The sequence below is a fragment of the Psammomys obesus genome, unplaced genomic scaffold (genome assembly GCF_907164565.1).
Source record: "Psammomys obesus unplaced genomic scaffold, mPsaObe1.curated_primary_1811, whole genome shotgun sequence".
Taxonomy (NCBI): domain Eukaryota; kingdom Metazoa; phylum Chordata; class Mammalia; order Rodentia; family Muridae; genus Psammomys; species Psammomys obesus.
In genome coordinates, this window is record NW_026590542.1 from 186,375 (window position 1) to 208,635 (window position 22,261).

Below are 22,261 nucleotides of genomic sequence, written 5' to 3' on the forward strand. Positions count from 1 at the left end.
AATGAAGAAAACTGTATATAAGGTTCAAGAATTTTCTTTTTAAGTTGTATTTTACATGTGTTAGAGTTTTGTAAGCATGTATATCTGTGTACCATGTGCATGCCTGGATCCCATGGAGGCCAGAAAAGGGAGTCAGATCCCTTGGAACTGCAGTTTTAAATGGTTGTAAGCTGCCATGTGGGTGCTGGGAATCAAATCTCAGTCCTCTGGAAGAGAAGCCAGTCCTCTTAACTACTGAGCCATCTCTTCACTGCTTGAATTCAAAAATTTTAGCAGTCATCCGGTAAGAAACTATTAAGATACAATGTCAAGTTTACACCCTTCAGATTCATGTTACCAACTCCTGGTGATGCACTCTAGGGTTCTGCACTCATAGCCCATGAGACTCTTAGGAGCAGTAGGAATCCTAGGCTGAGGCCGAGTTTAAACCATTTCTTTTAGCTCTAAAGATCTCAAAAATATGTTACCATTGATTTTACATACCCCAGTGTCAACCCTGCCTGTGCAGCTGAAGCTGCTCTCTGGCTTGTTCCTGCCGGTGTTAGGCTACAGGTGTATACCAGTATTTCCAGATGACACCCTATTCCTTTTTTTTCCTAAAGCTTTATGTGTATATGAGTTTGACTGTATCAGTTTATATAAGCACACCACATTCATGCAGTACTGGAAGAAGCCAGAAGAGGGCATTGAAGCCCCTGGAACCAGGGTTACAGGTGGCTATAAGTTGGTCTATGTGGGTGCTAGGAACTGCTTCCTGATCTGGAAGATCAGTAAGTGCTCTTAACCACTGAGCCAGCTCTCTAATTACGATGATACCCTGTTCCAAAGCTGAAATTTTGAAAGTACCCAACCAGGGATTGGCAAGGGTTTTCTTAGTAAAAGGTCATCCAACAATAAACAGTTCAGGGTTTATGTGCCACAGAATCTGTATCACCACTTGTCAGCCCCATGACTGTAGCATAAAGCAACTCCAGATAGCATGCTAAGCAATTAGTGTAATGTATGCCAATAAAAATTCATTTACAAACACAGGCTGTGGGCTGCATTTGCTTAGGGTCCAAGTATATCTTGCCAACTATATTTTGAATGAGTTCCCCAGAGAGAAGTAGTTCCAAAAATGAAGTAACTTCTCAGTGAGAAGAAGAAACAAACATGATGGAAATAAGATCACATTGTATACACATACCAGAGGGGACTCTGAAAACACAAAACAACATTAGCTCAGCCAGTTACTCTTTTTATTTTGAATTTTGTAAAAAAAAAAAAAAAAAAAAAAAAAAAAGCTTAAAGAAAAACATGTTAAATATCAGTAAAGGACAGGAAAACACAAGGCTAGCTTTATCATAGAAATCTACACAGCTACATAAAGGCAACCATTGAGTGAAAGGAGAGTGGTGGAAAGCACAGAACACACTGCAAGGTTCCTGCTGCAAGTGTACATAAAGGCTGCAGGTAATTCCAGTTCTTCAATTTTCAGTTAAAACATACTTTGATATCATTTTCTATAAAATACTCCCCAAATATACTATGTCAGCTCTCTATAAAAAGGCCTGCAAGTAGAGTTATCACAGACAGCCCCCAGATGCCCATGCAGGTAACTAACTATCCAGGAACACCAGGATGGTCACTTTCTGAAAGTGCTTTCAATAACAAACCTTCAGTGCTTCATGCTAGTCACTGCTTTCTTTTTGGTTTCAGTTTCTTCAGCATATACAGGCCCAGGCAAATTTCCACTGGGCAAGAGTTGAAGGTAGACTGGGACATGTAGGGATTCTTTTGTGTCCTTCTAATGGTGCTGTAGGAAGAAGATGCCTTGTGCTGTATCCCCTCATATTCACTTCAGGCCTTCTCAAAAAGCAACACAGCAGACAGACCCTCCTTGTAATGCTCCCCAGGGCTTGGGTGGCTAAAACCTGGCTGCTCATGTTTTCCAAATGTGTCATGGTTATAGCATACCCTGCTTAAGAAAAAAAAATGAACATAAGAAAGTTTACTTTTGCGCTTTACAATTTGGTGAGAAGATGTATCTGCTAATCTGACAACTGTCTATGAAAACTGCAAGTGGGAAACAGGTTTTTAGGTCCTGTTTTAAAAGAACTGTCAAAGAGAGGGTGGAGGAAGGGAGGGATTGGGATGGGAAGAGGGAAGGAACCACAGGGGGGATACAAGGTGAAATTAATAAAGAATTAAAAAATGAAATAAGTTAATCCCAGAAAAAAACAAAACAAAACAAAAAAAGAATTGTCAAAGAATGATTTTATGATTTGACATTAGCACACTCATTCTTATGATACTTCTCTGAACTGTTCAAAGTAGGTTTTAAAACTGGGGGGCAGAGGTGAAGCATTTTAGGTATCCAAGAGGGAAAGGCAGCATTCAGATGTGTTGTTTCTAGAATAAACTCTTGGCAACTAGATTCATTCAACTTACTGCATCAGAACACAGTAGCTGATGCTAGAAAGCCAGACTCTCACTTAAAAACAACAAAGCTCGAACTCAACACACAGGGCCTGTTCCAACTGAAGAGTCAACATCAAAAGGCAGCTGTGACACTGTCGAGTGTCCAAGTGCTCATCTATATCTGTCAGCTCAGCAAGCTGCTACCACAGCAGCCCTCCCTGCAGATGACAGTTTAGATAGATGGTACTGTCAGCTCCTGGCTACTTTTAGTTCTCTTAAAACTCATACTGGGAACAAGACAGGTACAAGAGGCTGGTCTGCACCTCTGGTGAGTTGCTCAGCTGTCTTGTGATCTCAGTGGTGTTCCTGCATCTGGGAACCAATGGCTCACATGCAATGTATGACATAATTACATTCACTTCTACTGGACACAGGGCAAGGGAGAGGTTGGGAAGGAGCATTGTAAAGCAGACCTTTGCCATTGGATGGAACTGCTCACATACAGCTACCTTTTCTTTTCTTTTTTCCTCCAAAGAAATCTTATTTGTATATGAAACCACAAGCGGTCTAGGAGCTCCAACCCAGGGTGTTCCTTGCTGTTGCTTGATGAGACATTTGATACAGTGTGATTTGTTTGGCTCCAGGCATCATGGTCACTCTAGGAAGTGCCCCGGATGATGGGACTAGGTATGCTCTTTCTATGGTGTAGCTAGGAAGAAACACTCAACCTTTAAGTGCCAGAATTCCTTCTGTAGGAAAGCTTAGGCTTTCCAGGTAGTTCCCACAGAAGCATTATGAAAAAGAATGAGTGAGTTTTTTTATGTTCTCTCTCTCAGAGCTATACCACTGCCAATATGTGACAATAGAATGACCATCCCCATCCCCAGGTTGCTGGCAGTAAATGGGGCCACCTTTACTCTGTGGAATAAGACATGGGGACTAACAAGACAAGAGCTTGATCACAAAAAGGGACTACTAATTTAATTCCATATTGAATTGAAATGACAACTTCCAAGAATCCTTTGTGTTTGACCACTCAGCAGCACAAAGACCAAACCTCCCTTCCCCTTGGAATCAAACTTGGAATGAAGATGACAAGTTTGAAACTCCTCTTTGCAAATCTCAAGTTACTCTTCTCTCTCCAAGTCTCTTTATTTTCATATGGAACACAACCTTGAATTCTTCAAAATGAGCACAAAAGTTTTATAGTGGCCTAGTCTGCATTAGCAATCTTTTTTTTTTTTTTGTCACTAACAATTACAAATAAATGAACACTTAACTTAGTAGGCCATTCCTTTAACTAAGCTTCCAAACAGGGTTCCTTGGATGCTTTATTGAAAAGTCTGTCTCCCCTTCTGCACAGGAGGAATCATGGACGTTCCCAAGCAAACCATACATGCCAGGCCCCATCCTGGAATCCAAATCTCGAGGGTGCTATACACTTTCACTGGCATTTTTATTTTAGTGCTTGGAATAGAACCCAGAGCCTTGACATGCTAGAAAGTGCTCTATAGCTTAGCCAAATCCTTTAGCTTGGAATTTTAAACTGGCCAGACAAAATTAATATGCAGTCTGAGTTCAGATGCCTGATCTAGAATATTCCATTCTGAATGATGAAGATGTAATCTTGTGACAAGACTATGAACATTCAAGAAACTCAAGAAGATGGAGTTACAGATTCATCTGGTGGGAGTGCAAACTTGTACAACCATTTTGGAAATCAATTTGGTGGTTTCTTAGAAAACTGGGAATAGCTCTACCTCAAGACCCAGCTATATAACTTCTGGGTATATACCCAAAGGATGCTCACCATACTGCAACAACATTTGCTCAACCATGTTCACAGCAGCTTTATTCATAATAGCCAGAAACTGGAAACAACCTAGATGTCCCTCAACTGAGGAATGAATACAAAAGTTGTGGTACATTTACACAATGGAATACGACTCAGCAATTAAAAACAAGAAAATCATGAAATTTTCAGGCAAATGGATAGAACTAGAGATCATCCTGAGTGAGGTAACACAGACCCAGAAGACATATACAGTATGTGTTCACTTATAAGTGGGTATTATCCATATAGTACAGGATAACCATGCTATAATCCACAGACCCAAAGAAGCTAAGTAACAAAAGAAGATGAATAAATCTCACTCAGAAGGGGAAATAGAATAGACATTTGAAGTAGATGAAAGAGGGAGGACTGGGAGAGAGAACAGAAATCCTTGGAGGGACATTTCTGGGATGGACATGACTTTATCTGAGACTTCTAGAAGTGGGGGTATGGAGCCAGAAGTGGCCATCTCCAGTAGCCAAGTGAGACTTCCAGTAGAGGGAGGGAAGCCCCAACCCAACAAAACCATTGACCCAAATTTTTTCCTGCCTCCAAGAAGTGTAAAGATAAAGATGGAGCAGAGATTGAGCTTATGGCCAACCAATGGCTTCCCCAACTGGAGACCCATTCCATGGGAAAGAGCCAACACCTGACACTATTAGTGACACTCTGCTATGCTTACAGACAGAAGCCTAGCATAGCTGTCTTCGGAGAGACTTCACCCACCAGCTGATGGAAACAGATACAAAGACCCACAGTCAAACGATAGGCCCAGCTCTGGGAATCTTGTGAAAGAGTGGGAGGAAGGATTGAGAGAGCCTGGATGGGTCAAGGACACCAAAAGAAGACCTACTGAGTAAACCAACCTGGGCCCATAGGGGATCACAGAGATTGAACCACCAACCAAAGAGCATGCATGGCCTGGACCTAGCCCCCTACACATATGGAGCAGATATGTAGCTTGTTCTTCATGTGAGTCCCCTAACAGTTGGAGCAGGGGCTGTCTCTGACTCTGTGGTCTGCCTTTGGATCACTTGCCTTTGGCTGCCTTGTCTAGCCTTAGTGGGAGATAATGCACTTAATCCTAGTGTGAGTTGATGTGCCAGGCTAAGGCAGGAACAGATCCAAAGTCAGCAGCTTGGGCTGCTTATTATGCTCACTATTACTAACAACAGGTGCAGCCTCTGCCTGCGGCTCCTGCAGTTGCACCAACTACAATGCACACTAATGGACAAGGTAACAATGGTCAACAAGAGCAGACACAAGATTATTCATAGGCTTGGGAGAAATATTACAGGAGGCAAGATCAAGAAGCGCCTGTTCCTACTGGGGCCCCAGTAGGTGGTCAACCAGATTATAGTGCAGCCTCAGCTGAAAACTATAGACAGCAAGCAGCATACTACACCTAGACAAGCTCCCAGGGAATGCTACAAGCACCTCAGGTCTCCTGTCGTCTGGTTCCCAAAACTTTTTGAAAAATTCATACTTCAGAAATATATGTATACTCATTTATTTAAAAAAGAAACAATCAAAAGAGTAGCATTTCCATCAACTGCTAACTACTATATATGATGCTGGTGCTGCTTCACTGCCATAAAAAGAACTTTTAGACAAAGAAGCAGATTTTCACCTAGGATTGGAGGAAAAGGCATTCCATGAAGAAAAAGCCAGTTGGTTAAAGCAACACTTTTTAAATAGGACTGCTTTTGAGCTCTATAACTGAGAAGATGTGAGGCTTTGGAGTACCTTCTGGAGAAGCTCTGACTTGGACAACCTTGGGGCAGTTCCTTAGCCACAGTAAAGGGTGCCTCATAGTGTATCCAGAAGTTCTCCAGTTTGCACAATGGATGTGACTAAACCTCCTCCTGCTTTACCTTCTACTTTACACTTTATCCATATATGATCCTATCTATCTGAACAAAGCTGAATATATCAAACATAATTCTTGAAGAGAGTAAACAAAGTCAGGATGGAAGAAAAGGTTCAAAAATCAGAAGTGGGGCATTTATCTTTTCATTTCTTTGCAGGTTATTTTTTTTTTTTACATTAAAATCTCTTTCCTCTAACCATAGTTTATGGCCTTTTCTGTTTCTTCCTGCCTTCTGTTCCCTAGATAATAGCAACATCGACGTTATCTCAAACCCTGTGGTAGATACACTTCAGTCCTTATCAGTTACCTTCCAGGCAGTGGGCTCACACAGTACCCTCAAAAGTCAAGTGAGTGTGGCAGTGGTATGTATCAGCAGCAGTTTCTCAGTACCACCTGTCCTCATTTTAATTAAAAAAAGAACAGAACTTGATTTGCCTTTGGTTTTAAACATTTCAGTCACTTTTTTATAGAGATTTCCAGAGAAGGAACTAGATTTCTTTTCCCCATATTGAAATACTTTTGGAAACAACTACCCTCCCCCCTCCTTTTGCAATGCTGGGGATAGAAGCCAGGGTCTTGTATGCTGTAAGCAAGCACTCTAGCACTCTCCCACTGAGCTAATGCCCCAGCCTATGGACACGCTTCCTAATCTTCAGTCTAGGAGCAACACAAATAATCAGGATTGTGACAGGAGGATGCAGTTGTGTCTTCAGAGCCAGAGGCTCCATTGTCTGGTGTAACACCAGCGGCTGGCACCACTGGGATTCTGATTTCAGTTTCTTTTCTTCGCTGTCTTTTGTCATCCCAACTTGATGTTTCTTGAGCCAGCTAGACTGGTACTACAACATAGAGATGAAGCCCCTTATCTGCCCCACTATGTTCAGATGCTGCAGGAGGATGAAGTGAGAGACCATTAAAGCATGCTATTATTTTGTTTAACTCTGAAACAGCGTACTACTATGTGAAAAAGTGGAAATATGTCTGCATTTGTCTTAGAAACACTTTAGCTTCACCATCTGAGTCTTGAGTTAAGTTTTGAGTGGTAAGATAGTTTCAGGCCCCAGTGAAACAGAAGTATTAGTTTAACCCAGTCAATGCCACACCTCAAACACAATGGCCATTTGGCCATCCTCAGCCTCATGAAAGCCTCCCTGATTCCTCAGTATTTAGAAAGGTGTCATGCATTTTCCTGCAGTGGAAACACAAGGGGGGTTCCCCGGCTGGAAACCTTCTGGTCTCCCATTACCAGGTCTCGCTCAAGCACTTCCTCAGAACTGTTCTTTGTTTTCCGACCACCCTCAAGACTTGTGGAAGCTGTGTAGGAGCTTGAGGAGCCATTTGCAGTCACAGTGCTGTCTCCATTGGTCAAGGTAAGGTCACCCTCCGTCAAGATGAAATCAGAGTCATCTTCTCTCAGTGGCTCTTGGTTCTGAAAGGCACAACCAAAAAAAAAGGGGAAACCTGAAATCTTCCATGGCTGGAGCTAACCTAACCCCAAATTCCCATATCTGAAAATTAATTTGGGAGGGCTGAAGAAATTATGCAGCAGTTAAGAACATTTGCTGCTCTTGCAGAGGACCCAGGTTCCGTTCCTGGCACCCAAATTAAGCAATTCACAGCTAACTGCCTGTGATTCCAGTTCTAGGGGGATCCAAAACCCTCTTCTGGCCTCTGTGGGATCCTGCACACATTTGGTGCACACACACACATATTCAGGCACACAAATACACATATACATACAGGGTATATTTGAGACATAAATGAGTTAGGGTTAAAGTGGCAATAATGGAGAATGAACACATCAGAGCTCTCCCCTAGGAGGATGAGGCAGAGCTCACATTTCATGGCAGCACTGGATCTCAGATGCAGGGACTTGGTAGCTGTAACTCTTGTTCTCAAAGGAGTAAGAAACTGCTACTTTCATCTTGGGTCTTGAGGTACAGTTGCCCTTATCTGCTATCCCAACTATGCTAGATACAGCATACATACCCCTTTCTGTGAATGTGTGCTACCTTTCTTGACCTCTTTGCCCTGTTTTAACTTCTTGAGGGCCCTTCTCCCTCAGACCTTGGATGGCCTTCTTTCTCATCATTGGTCAAATCAACTGCAGATTATTGGCTAATTATTTGGAGGCCCATCTTAAGAGTCTCAGTTTTGTCCACAACAAACCACGGGGACATGCACAGCCTGCATTATTCCTGAGATTATACTCTCCTTGTCTACCTTGCTGCCGCATTTGCTCCTTCACAATGTGCTGAGAATGAAACAAGCCTTTGGCAGCTCTGTGGCTGAACACAAATCTAAAAAGCTCTTTGATTTCAGGGTAAGGACTCTACCATCTTGGGATGGTGAAAGAAAGATGGAGGAGGAGGAAGCTCTGTCTTCCTTTCTATTACTTAGGCATAGAGAGTGACTTGCTGTCTTTACCTATCTGCCCTGCAACCCAGGAGCTCAAGTTCAGCCCTAACTCTTAAGAAATCCACAGCAGGGGATTCTTTTCCTAACTGTGATGACTCCATTTCTGGCACCAGAAAATGATAAAAAAGGACCTAACCAAACCAACATAAATAAACTACTTGCAAAAGAATCCTTAACTTGGTGTGCTGCTTTTGTAGTTTGTGGTATATCTTGATAAACCTTATTTAATGGTCATGCCAGCTGGCACTAGTAGGCCCATAGTACAAATAAGAAAACAGGTGTAGAGTACTTCAGTAGGCCTTAAGGGCTTGAATTACAGTCTGGTCACTTGGATTCCCAGCTGCCCACACTGTTAAAGGTTTCCCCTTTACTGTGCCAAACAAATGAACATGGGAACACATGTGTGCACGTGCGCACACACACACACACACACACATACACACACACACAAACACACACACACACACACACAAACACACACACATCATTTCTGATCATCTTATTAGGTAAGCAAGATCAGTGGATCTGGACTTTGGAGTGTGGCATTTCTTCCTAAGGAAGAGACTACCATTGAACAGGAACACAGTACCTATAGTCTGTACTTACATCATACACCTGGGGACTGGTCAGACATCGAGCTAGCAAGCCACACCAGGCTGGGAGAGTGGTGGTTAGTGGGGGACCACTGTGGGTGAGAATAGGTTTTAGGTAACTTTAAAAGGGGAATTAAGGAAAATATGCTGCAATGAAAATAATACACAAAACAGAATGCCCAAAGAATAATAAATTGTCTGACATTCTACCCACAAAGCCTCCCACTCCCATTTTCTCAGTACAACACAAGCAAGCCTTACAATCATAGGGACAATCATACTACAATCATAGTAGATGAAAATATACCTCAGTGGTGTCTAAGTGCACATGTACTTGAAGTAAATCTGGGCAACACTGAGTTTGTCTCAAATAATGTTAACTTCCAAACAAACAATCCAAACCAAGGAAGCAAGCAAACAACCAAAAAGAACATTGAGCTGCCTTTAGTCTCAGCACCTGGAAGGCAGAGGCAGGAGGATCTCTGTGAGTTCCAGGCCAGCCTGGTCTACAGAGCAAGTCCAGGATAGCCGTGGCTGCACTGAGAAACCCAGTTTCAGAAAACAAATCAAAACAACAACAAAGAACACTGGATTTATTAAGAGTACATTCCTTACTAACTGGGTTCCTCCAAGGAGGAGACACTAAGGTATACTTTTAGTTGTGAATTATCGAACTCTTTTAAATAATGGATTAACTTTTTGTTAAAAGATGGAAGCAAAGGCTCGGCTTGGTCTCTTTGCAGACACAACAGGCTGCTGTGTGATTGCTGGCTTTAAGAGCAGGCTTGGGGATGGATATGGGCCCCCATAGGGCAGTCATTTCTCCCCTGTCTTAACCTAGGAAAGCAGCAAGATCTTCTGTCTCTACCATGTCAAGGATCAAGTCAGAGCTGCCTTACTGTTCCCAGCCTCAGTCACTGAAAAGACAAGCCTTTTTGACTGAAGTTGAGAAGGCCTAGGACAATTTCCTTTAAAAATATGTACATGAATATGTATACAGTTTCTTAAAATGTACTCATTTTAAGTTACTATAAAAGATGATGTGTTTAATTGGGGCATTTTCAAGCATGTATGTCATTTTACTTTGTTCTTATTTGTCCTACTCTTGCTGGCTCCCTACCTCCCCTAAACAGTCTCTGTTTCTGCTTTCATGTCACATGTATTTTATTATTCTCTATTTAAAAAATCATCTCATTACTTTTGAAAAACTACTTTAATTATAATTTCATTATAAAAAACTCATAAATAAAAAAATCACATATCCGGGCATTGGTGGCACACACATTTAATCCCAGTACTTGGGAGGCAGAGGAGGCATATCTCTGAGTTTGAGGCCAGCCTGGTCTATAGAGCGAGTTCCAGAATAAGTCTATACAAAGAAACCCTGTCCTCAAAAGAAAAGAAAAGAAATCACATACCAAAATAAACCAGATCCAAATTCTATGCATCAGAATGAACTTCTGTACAGTTATTAAAATGAGACAGGTCTTATGAAGTCTAAGCTGTCCTTGAACTCCCAATTCTCTTTCCATAGGCATGCACAACCATACTCAGCCATAAATCTTTTACATTTCCAAAAATTTTCTTATTTCTTCTTGAGCTGTTTTTTTTTTTTTAAATAACTTGCCCTTATTTTATGACTAGAAAAAAAATCTCTCATTTCTTTCTAAAAATTCTATCAGAAAATGTATTGGGTGTTTCTTATTTTTTTTTTCTTCTTCTGAGAAAAGGTCTCACACCCTGAAACCCAGGCTCATCTGTAACTCATTATGTAGGCTGTACTAGACTGTAACTTATGGCAATCCTTCTGCCTCAGCCACCCAAGTGCTGAAATTATGGGTTTACATAATCATCATGCTTAGCTAAAGGCTTTTAACAGTAAACATCTGCAACTGCTTAATTATTTCCGCAGCCCTACTCCCTCGTGTAGGGATGCACTGAGAAAGCCAGTTTCGAAAAACAAATCAAAAGAACAACAAAAAAGAACACTGGATTTATTTAGTCAGTCTCTTAGTTCATCAGGCAGAATGGAGACTCCCATTATGATATTAAAAAACAAAAACAGGGAAGGTAGCTCTAGGGAAGAAACGTCTTTGGTATCTGTTTCTCTACTAACACCCCTCCCTGTCAAGGGCTTCTACATTCTCCAGATGTCTAAGGACTGAGTTAAAACTAACAGCTACTAGTTAATCTGTTGACAAGAAGGAAGTGCTGCAGCTGTTCCCAACAACAGTCTTGAGTAATCAGTTAAGCAAACTGGTTAAGAGTCACTTCTGTCTTTGATTGTCTCTTGTAATTCCTTTTATCTTTCTTTGGCTTTCCAAGCAACCAAAAATAGCTCTTTTGTGATTTCTATGAGGCCTAGTTAAAGAAGAGAGATTATGTGGACACTGAACCTTTCACCTTAAACTGGAAGTCTGTCTCATTTTAAAGCTTGTGGGCAAGGAGACTCTGTAGACCTGCAGGAGTAATTCATGCCCTATCCAATTCTCTCTCTCTCTCTCTCTCTCTCTCTCTCTCTCTTTCTCTCTCTCTCTTTCTCTGAGATGTATTCTCATGTTGCCTAGATTGGTCTCTGTGATGATTTGAATGACAGTGACACAATAGGCTCATATATTTGAATATTTGGCCCCCAGTTAGCAGAAATATTTGAGAAAGAAGAGGGGGCGTGGTCTTCTTAAAGGAGGTATGTCACTGGAGATGGGCTTTGAGGTTTCAAAAGCTCATGCCATTCCCTGTTAGCTTTCTCTCTGTCTCATGCTTGTGGATCAGATATAAGCTCTCAGCTACTGCTTCAGCACCAGGCCTGCCTGCCTTCCTGCCTGATGCCATGTTCCCACCACAATGGTCATGAGCTCTAACTCTAACCCTCTGAAACCCCTAATAAACTCTTCCTTCTGATAAGTTGCCTTGGTCATGGTGTTTTATTGCAGCAATAGAAAAGTACTAAGACAGTCTCCAACTCACTATAAAATCCAGGAAGTTGCTATGAAGCTTAGCCTGAATTCATGTTTCTTCTGCTTAAGGGTTGTGGTTACAGATGGGAACTACCATATCATGCCTGCCAAAATTCTCTTCTCATAATAAGAAAACTCTTTTTTTTTTTTCTGGATTTGTAATGATGAGGAGGTAGGATGAATCATGGGTAACTTCCTCATTTAATTCTTTAGACAGTGCCTGCTTTAGTTTCTGTTCCCTGAATTCAAAAGTGGGAACCCCAAATTCTCTAAATTTAGATTCAGATGGGACTTTAGAGCTTACATCTGTTTTTTTTTTTTTTCAAAGAATCAAGTATCACTACCATTTGCCCTTCTGCAGATGCTCTTCAATGTTCTCTGTCCTCTCCAACCCCAAGGAACAACATGCTTTGTGGATTACCATTTAGATGAAGTGCACATGACTTTAAAGAAATTCTTGGAATTTCTATTTCAGTCAGTAACCAATATGCCAATTTGTACTAGCCTTTCTATTAAGGACAACTAGAAAACCTAGACAACAGAAAATGAAACAAGGCAAAGCCCTCTCCTTGATGTTTTCAGAAGATGACTAAGGCAGTGAGGAGAGTTGAAGTCTGGGAAGAGAACAGCAAATATGTGTGCTTGACATGTGGTGAGCCCCAGTTCCCCTCAAGCCACTCGAGTAGCTGAGCAGAACAACTAGCAAAGGCACATGAAACAGACTGAGACTGATGGAAACTGTAGGAAAAAGATGTGAACAATACATATTTCAGATATATGCCTAAGAGTGGATCTTGAGGTAGCACTAGTCCTGATTTTTTGAGAAAGCACCAGATTGATTTCCAAAGTGGTTGTTCAAGTTTGCATTCCCACTAGAAATGGAGGAGGGCTCCCCTTTCTCCAGCATATGTTGTCAATTGAGTTTTTGATCTTAGCTATTCTGATGGGTGTAAGGTGAAGCTAAACAAGGAGGACCCTAGGGAAGTTGCTCAATTCTCAGTCAGAAGGGCAAACGAGATAGACATCGAAGTGGGAGAACACAGGAAACAGGACAGGAGCCCACCACAGAGGGCCTCTGAGCCTCTGAAAGACTCTGTCCAGCAGGGTATTGAAGCAGATACTGAAACTCATAGCCAAACTTTGGGCAGAGTGCAGGGAATCTCATGGAAGAAGGGGGAGGTAGAAAGACCTGGAGGGGACAGGAACTCCACAAGGAGACCAATAGAGCCAAAAAACCTGGGCCCAGAGGTACTGCAGAGACCGATACTTCAACCTAAGACCATGCATGGAGAGGACCTAGACCTCCTGTTCAGATGTAGCCCATAGGCAGCTCAGTCACCAAGTGGGTCCCTAGTAAAGGGAGCAGGGGCTGTCTCTGACATGAATTCTTTGATCATTTCCGCCTGAGGAAAGGGATGATGCAGCCTTGCCAGGCCACAGAGGAAGATGATGCAGCCAGCCTTAATGAGACCTGATAGGATAGGGTCAGACAGAAGGGGAGAAGGACTTCCCCTATCAGTGGACTAAGGATGGGGCATATAGAGAGAAGAGAGAGAAGGAGGGTGGAACTGGGAGAAGATGAGGGAGGGGGCTACAGCTGGGATACAAAGTGAATAAATTGTGATAAATAATAAATAAATAAAACAGAGCAGTAAAAAAAAAAAAAAAAGATGTGAACAATGCAAGCTTTAAGTAGGAACCCTAGATGAAAAGGCAAAGAGAAAACAAACTAGCCCTCACAGAAATTGAACCTGGCTTCAAATCTCCTTTCTTGCTGATTGGGTTAAGGTGATCGTAAATTGCTATTGCTTAGGTCTAGAACAGTCCTAAATTTAAATCCTTAAATCTTCTCTGAAGGATGACATCATCCAGAGCATCTCAAACTATCTCTAGAGTTGTTCTTGCTCATGTTTGTCACTCAGCAAAAACAAAACAAACAAACAAGAAAATCCTCATACACACAGAAGATAAAGAATCTAGCTTCTAAAGATAATTTAGAAAACTAGCTTTATGACTTTGAGACAGGCAGTGATTTTTGAAGCAGGACACAAAAGACACTAGGGTCAATCAGTCAGATGAAGAGTTTCTGTCCCTCAAAAGATTTAATTTGGGAAGTGAATAGACAATGTATAAAGTGGGAAAAATATTTTGTCATATATAACCAGCAAAAGGTACATATTCATATACATAAAAACTCTTACCAATCAGTAATAAAAATGCAGATAGCCCAAAATGACAAATAGGCAAGGAATGTAAACAAGCATTTCATAAAGAATCATAGTCAATGGCCAGTAAATATGTAAAGAGAGTCCTCAATCCTGTGAATTGTCACAGAAATATAAATTAAGGCCACAATAAAATATAAAGTAAAAGTCAAAAGACTAACAATAACAACTGTTGGTAAATATATGGAGTAACTGGAACTTTCAGACACTAGGAATGTGTGAAATAGTATCACCACCTTGGAAAACTGTCTTCTAACATTAAAACTACACATGTCTTAGGCCTCAGGAATTTTCCTCCTAGGTATAGTCTCACTGAAAACATACACACAGTACATCAAGGACATGTATGTATAAGAACGTTCACAGATGTTTTCTTCAAGTGGAAAAAAATCCAATGTTCATCAATAATGGAATAATAAATTGTGGAATAGACAATTAAATACTATGTAGCAATAAGAACAAGTGAACTAGAGCTAAACATAATGGATAAATCATATAAATAAGCCAGACTCAAAATAGGTATTTACTGTTTAACCTCATATATATGTGTATATACATATATATTATTTTCAGTTATATATATACATTTATAATACGTGTTTGTATACTTATGTTCTATTTAACTGAAAAAATATAATAATTAAATGTTACTAAGGGTAAAATCCTGAAAAAAGTAATTGTGGTTACACTTGGGGTGGAAGACTAATATTGCTTTATGCCAGTTTTTGTTTGTTTGTTTCTTGGCTAGTTTAGTGTTAAATGAGTGTGGTTATTTTGAGACAGGGTCTTCTATAGCTCAGGCTGGCTTTGAACTCATTATGTAGTACAGGTTAGGTTTTATCTTCCAGCCCTCCTACCACCACCTTTTGAGTTCTGGGATTACAGTCATATGCTTCTATGGTTGGCTCTTAGTGTGTGTCTTGACTGAGAGCATTTATAATTTGGCTATGTATTTCTTCATGTTTTATACTTTGGAAAAAGATTGCTTTAATGAACTATCTATCCATTTGATCACTATATCAATTCAAAATATCATGAAGGTTTAACTATTTTGTTTTAAATTTCATTTGACAAGAATAGGGTGTGCCCTGCATGTGGCCTTATTTTACCAGTATAATGTTAGATATATTGGACAACTTTAACTGATAAGAACTATCTTCACCACAAGGATGGCCCAAGACACCCTTCCCTTCATGACTGTATAATTTTACTAGTTTACCTACAAAGGCATCATTCCTTGAACACAAAACTTTTGAGCACCACATGAGTCTGCCAGGCTATGAGTTAGCTGCTCCACTGAAATGTTCACATTCCTCTTGGCTAGAGAGATGCTCACCATGACCACCTATGGTTAAAAGATCAATGCATTTGTCCCAAGAGAAGACTCAGTATGCCTGCCCCCCCCCAACTTTCCTTATTCATCAGGAGTGCCACCCACTGACAATCAACAAGTGAATGTTGTCACCAATGCCTCTGGAGCCCAGGGGAAAGCAAAAGGATACTTGTGATCAAAGCTGTACCACAGCCTGAATATCCATGCACTCTCCTGCTTTGTCCGGCTTCCTCCAACAGAATCCAGGCCATCCTAAAACAAACCAGAGAGCACTGATTAAGGAAAGGGGCAATGAGAGAAGAAAAAATTCCAGGCTAGTTTTATAATTGTAACTGCTGTGCTTTGCAATGCTTAAGCTTGAACCCAGAGACTTATACAAGCTAGGCAATTGTTCTCAATATGGGCTCATACAACTAAATCAACTACAATTTTCCCAGAGTTAGAGCTCACAATGGAGTACCACATACTACCACAGCTTCAAAGAAGCAGCTCTGTGGTAATAGCATGCAGAGGGCCTTGAGTTCAGTGGCCAGAACCACACATGCAGATATATATTGAGGGGTAATATTCCAGCAGAAATCAAGCAAACACAAAAGGAAGCAAATCAACTCCCTCCTCATGTTTGTAGGTAGATGGAGACAATATTTGCATAAAATCTCTTTTGGCATTTTTAAATTCCCCTCCAAGGAGAATTCCTCTATTATGAATTCTCTGTTTAGCTATGTAGCCCCTCCAAGTACCTTTCAGGTGTTAGTTACCCTACAGTGGTCTAGATCCTTGCAGGACAAAATTGGCATGGCCAATTAGTAAAGGAAAGCCTCTGCCTCCCTCGAGTTTTGGGATTAAAGCTAATGCTGGAATTCTTTATTGCTAGATGACAGACTCTCCAAGTACAAACAGTTGTAAAGCACACCTATTTTTTTTATCACTATACTTTTGAAAGCTACAGAGGGAGGCAAGTCTGCAAGTAAGGAACAATCAGTAATATACACTAAAATTTGAACCAAAACTACATACAAGTGATGCTGAATCACAGTGACTGGAATTCTAGAGCAGTAACAAAGTTAGTCAGGGATATTTGAGAAGATAAGCATGTAGGACAGCCTTCTACATGACACGAGAAAACACTATTTAAGTTCCATACTCAAAGATAATTTAAAAAATAGTTGCCATGGTATACTGAGGAATGCTTATTGATGGATGTGGTAATAGCCTAGCTAAACACATCCTTCTATGGATAAGAACTATATATGAGAGAAAAACGACAAAAACCAATTTTATTTCATAGTTTATAAAAACAGGTGGGAGAAAAAGGACAGAAAATGTCTCCATTTGCTGATACCAATTGTTCCTCTTAGTAACTGTTAACTAATGGCAATGCTAGAAAGATTTTCAAATGTTATATGACTGAGTAAAAAAGTGGTAGATAGACTTTCTGACAGGCATAACCCTTTGTAAGAAAAAACTAAGTGTTTCTTTGTAAGTTTTTTTTTTACTTTTTTAAACTTTTATTAGTTACACTTTATTCACTTTGCATCCCCCCATAAACCCCTCCTTCCTCCCCTCCCAATCCCACCGTCCCTCCCCCTTCTTCACGCATGCCCCTCCCCAAGTCCACTGATAGGGGAGGTCCTCCTCTCCTTCCTTCTGATCTTAGTCTGTCAGATCACATCAGGAGTGGCTGCATTGTCATCTTCTGTGGCCTAGTAAGGCTGCTCCCCCCTCAGGGGAAGGTGATCAAAGAGCAGGCCAATCAGATTATGTCAGAGGCAGTCCCTCTTCCCATTACTAAAAGGTTTATCTCTCTTTCTCTCCCTTCCTCAGATTCCCTTCCTATCTCTGCTTCTGTCTCCCTCTATCTATCTCTCTCTCCTTCTGTCTTTCCCCTGCTGTCTCTCTCTCCCTCTGTCTCTCTGTTCTCTCTCTCTCTCTCTCTCTCTCTCTCTCTCTCTCTGTGTGTGTGTGTGTGTGCTGGTACCCATGGATCCTCTGTAGCTAAAAGAGTTACAGACGACTATGAGCCATGCTGTAAAGGTGCCCAGAACTAAAGAAAAAAAAAAAAAAAAACAACTGGGAAAATGATAAACATCAACAAGGACACTATAAACTAGGGATTCTTAAACTTTTTTCTTTTCATGTCCTCCTTTTCGCCTAAAAATATTTACATGACTCTAGGTACATATAAAAAAAAATCAAACATATACTGATAATAAGTCATAGGGACTTATGTTAAAACAGAGTATTTGATACTATAGGACACAAACCATCTTCAACATTCTTCAGATCAACATTTTAATTGTTAATGTAGGGAATGCTGTTTTACATAAACATATAGCAAAAATATATAAAAAGTATGTTAAGGTCCTTCTCAGAAATTGTTAGAAATTCTACCAAGCAGATCAAAGATCTCAACATAAAACCAGACACACTAAACCTGTTAGAAGAAAAAGTGGGGAAGAGGCTTGACCTCATTGGCACAGGGGACAACTTCCTGAACAGAACACCAACAGCACAGGCTCTAAGATCAACAATCAATAAATGGGACCTCATGAAACTGAAAAGCTTCTGTAAAGCAAAGGACACTGTCGTCAGAACAAAACGACTGCCTACCCATTGGAAAAGGATCTTCCCCAGCCCTTTATCTGACAAAGAGCTGATATCCAGAATATATAAAGAACTCAAGAACTTATATAGCAACAAATCAAGTAATCCAATAAAAAATGGGGAACAGAGCTAAACAGAGAATTCTTTACAGAGGTATATCGTATGACAGAGAAACACTTAAAAAAATGCTCAATGTCATTAGCCATCAGGGAAATGCAAATCAAAAGGATCCTGAAATTTCACCTTACACCCATCAGAATGGCTAAGATCAAAAACTCAAGTGACTAAGGACTCTAGTGACTATTTCATCAGTTGTTACACAGAGGTAATGTAATAAGATATGGTCAATGACTATTTCATATAAGAGTAATTTGGAGATGACATGTGAGCTGAAGAAAATCTTTTGGTCACTTCTACTACTACACTCGTCAGTGGCTTCCTGTTCATAGCACTGAATTACTATCAGGAATATATCATTGATATTGAACTCATAAATACTTTCCAGCACTATAAAATGTTATCGTATTTAGAATTTTTAAAATTTCATTCATTTAGCCTATGGCATGTGAATTTCCAGGATGTATGTACAATCTTCTAATTTCTAATTGATTTTGAGAGCCATTATTTGTTTTTCTTTTTAAGAAGAGTCTTGTTTAGTATCCCAGTATAGACTGGAATGAATGATCTTCTTGTCTATGTATTTTGACTACTAGGAGTATAAGTATTCATTATCATTTCTGGCCTGGCTTCTGATTTGAAACAATCTAATTACATAGGTGTATTAAATAAAAAGTCACATTACTCAGGAAAAAAAAGACTCAAGTGACAACACATTGCTGGTGGGAATGTAAACTTGTACAATAACTTTAGAAATTAATCTGGTGCTGTCTCAGACAACTAGGAATACTGCTACCTCAAGATCCGGCTATACCACTCCTAGGCATATATCCAAAACATGCTCAAGTACACAACAAGAACATTTGCTCAACCATGTTCATAGCAGCTTTATTTGTAATAACCTGAAGCTGGAAACAACCCAGATGTCCCTCAAATGAGAAATTGTGGTATATTTATACAATGGAATACTACTCAGCAATTAAAAAGAAGGAAATCATGAAATTTGCAGACAAATGGTAGGAAATAGAAAAGATCATCCTGAGTAAGGTATCCCAGAAGCAGAAAGACATACATGGTATATACTCCTTTTAAGTAGATATTAGACATATAATATAGGTTAATCATACTGAAATCTGTGCACCTTAAAGAAGCTAAGCAAAAAGGAGGACCCTGTGTAAGATGCTCAATCCTCATTCAAAAAGGCAAATGGGATAGATATTGGAAGGGGGTGAAAGAAGGAACAAGACAGGAGCCTATCACAGAGGACCTCTGAAAGACTCTACCCAGCATGGTATTAAAGCAGATGCTGAGACTCATAGCCAAACGTTGGGCAGAGTGCAGGGAATCAAATGAAAGAAGAGGGAGCTACAAAGACCTGGAGGGGACTGGAGCTCAACAAGGAGAGCAACAGAACCAAAAAATCTGGTCCCAGGGGTCTTTTCTAAGACTGATACTCCAACCAAGGATCATGCATGGAGATAACCTAGAACCCCTGCACAGATGTAGCCCATGGCAGTTCAGTCTCCAAGTGGGCCCCCTAGGAGAAGGGGCTGTCTCTGACATAAACTCAGTGGCTAGCTCTTTGAGCACCTCCCCCTGAGTGGGAAGCAGCCTTGCCAGGCCACAGAGGAAGACAGTGCAGACAGTCCCGATGAGACCTGATAGGCTAGGGTCAGATAGAAGGGAAGGAGGACCTCCCCTATCGGTAGACTGGGCAAGGGGCATGGGTGGAGAAGAGGGAGTGAGGGCGCGATTGGGAGGGGCTCAGGGAGGGGGCTTCAACTGGGATACAAAGTGAATAAATTGTAATAATAAAAAATATAAAAGCCCCACTATCTCAAGCCAAAAAAAAAAAGAGGATCATTTTTGTTGTTTATATTAAGTAGGGTTCATCCATACCTGAGTGTATGTTATCAAGGTCCCTTTTAGAATCTAAGAATTGGTTGCCAAAGGAACCAATTATATGATTAAAAAATAACGTTTACTTCTAAACCCAACCTTTATGAAGGGAAAAGGGATTGGAGATTTAGTCAGTCAATGACAGCCAATGATTTAATCAACCATCTTTCTGTAATGTAACCTCAAACAAACAGAAAACCCTTAAGTGATGGGGTCTAGAGAGCTTTGTGGGCTGATGAAGTTATAGAGAGTGGTATACCAAGCAAAGGACATGGCACCTCCTCCCTACTTGTCTTATTTATCTAGTTATTCATTTAGTTATTCATAAATATATGGTTTAGTAATAGTGAGCAGAGTGCTGTCCTGACCTCTGTGAGCCATTGTAGCAAATCAGAGAACCTGAGGAAGAAGTTGTGGGAGCTCTTAGTATATTGCCTTGCTATGACTAGCTTTAAAAATGGAAGAGAGGCATGGGCCAGGAAATGTGACTAGCTTCTAAGAGCTAAGCATGAATCCCAGAAAACAAACAAAAAGGACACCACACCTTAGTTCCATAGAGGCAAAATAGGATGAAGAATAGGATTCAGAAGGCCTTACATAAAACATTACAAATTAACGAACAAACTTAAGATGGCTTAAAAAATGTTGGAAACTATCTTACCAATGCCCATTAAACTGGGCTAGCACTACTGGCTCAGGCACAAAGGCACTCCAAACGGTACAAGAGTAACTCATAGTACATCATAACACTAAAAAAATGCACACTCCTGATAGAGATTTCAGATGCCAATGAGACATGTAATGCATGAACTTATATGCTAAACTACATGGAACAGATCATGTGTGGAAAACCTTGTGTTACACAAATGCATTCCAGTATTAAAATGCAAGCACCCCTCCTTAAGGTACCATAAAATCCCCAATTTTCTGTGAGCAGGACCCTTTGAGCTGCTAAACTTTCTCCGTTTTCCCTTTTCTAGCCCATCTCCTCCCTTGGAAGTATATTATCTCTAAATGAACCATCTGATTCTGCTGCAACTATGTCTCTTCTCAATGCTTTGGTCTGTAATTAAAAACCTGGAAGTTCTCTAGAAGTGACCCTCTAAAACCTGGTATCTACTAAATATCAGCTGGCAAGCCAGTTAAGAAGTAAGATTTACATTTCTAATTTCCTATACTTTCTTCTCATTCTGGGGACACACTGGAGGAGCCACTCCAAAATATAGGCACAGGTTGGGCAATTAAGAGTCATCACAGTGCCTGTCACTTGAACACTATTATAGCAGGATAATCTAGTCATAAGCTAAGGTTAGAAACTAGCCCTCACTAAATGCAAGAAAATATTCAATTATCAAGGTATATTGTAAAATCATATACCACCCACATCCCACAGTAGCTCTCTGGTAAGGATTAATAACCTTAAAGAAATCTGGAATGTTTCCTTCCCCACCTCACCCCCTATAACCATGCAATTACTCAGCAATCCTTCCCTCCCTCCTTTTCTTCTGCTCCTTTCACATTCCCCAAGGCTGCCTGGGACAGTTGGTAGAGGGTGGGAAGAGTGCTATCTGGGTACTTACTGTTGGTCCAGATGCCAAAGACCCAGGTTACAATCCCTGGGCATTGAAACACTAGAGGACCCAGCTGTGCAGAGATCCATGAGGTGTCAATGGCACAGTGACCACTGCTGCCTCTACTGGACTTAATCTGGAATGTGAGAGTTTCACCTGCCTCTCCCCAGCCTCCTTCTTTTTGGCATTCTATACTTCTTTTGACTACTCTATACTTCTCTTTCCTGTGTACAAAAGACAATCCTATCTCTAACAGTAACCTCCCAGGTCATAAGACACTTCCTTGAACAAGAAATCCAGGTGGGGAGAATTACCTATTTTCATCTTAATTTAGATGGTAATCTGAAAAGAAGAAGAAGGAGGAGGAGGAGGAGGAGAAGGAGAAGGAGGAGGAGGAGGAGGAGGAGGAGGAGGAGGAGGAGGAGGAGGAGGAGGAGGAG

At 40.7% G+C, this 22,261-nt stretch overlaps 1 protein-coding gene across 3 annotated transcripts in view; it reads right to left on the reverse strand.

Annotated features, from left to right (window-relative positions):
• Positions 1-1,275: 1,275 nt before the first annotated feature.
• The window catches only part of Slc9a7 (solute carrier family 9 member A7), a 139,609-nt gene continuing 118,623 nt past the window's right edge, over positions 1,276-22,261 (reverse strand). For 2 of the 3 annotated variants that reach the window (XM_055607892.1, XM_055607890.1), the window contains 3 exons: positions 15,800-15,882; positions 9,129-9,234; positions 4,226-7,533 (listed from right to left, as the gene is read on the reverse strand). In XM_055607892.1, the coding sequence (XP_055463867.1) occupies positions 7,282-7,533; positions 9,129-9,234; positions 15,800-15,882 (441 nt within the window). In that variant the 3' untranslated portion in view covers positions 4,226-7,281. Of the gene's footprint in view, positions 1,958-4,225; positions 7,534-9,128; positions 9,235-15,799; positions 15,883-22,261 lie in introns of those variants that run through there. The other variant, XM_055607891.1, reaches the window with a different exon arrangement.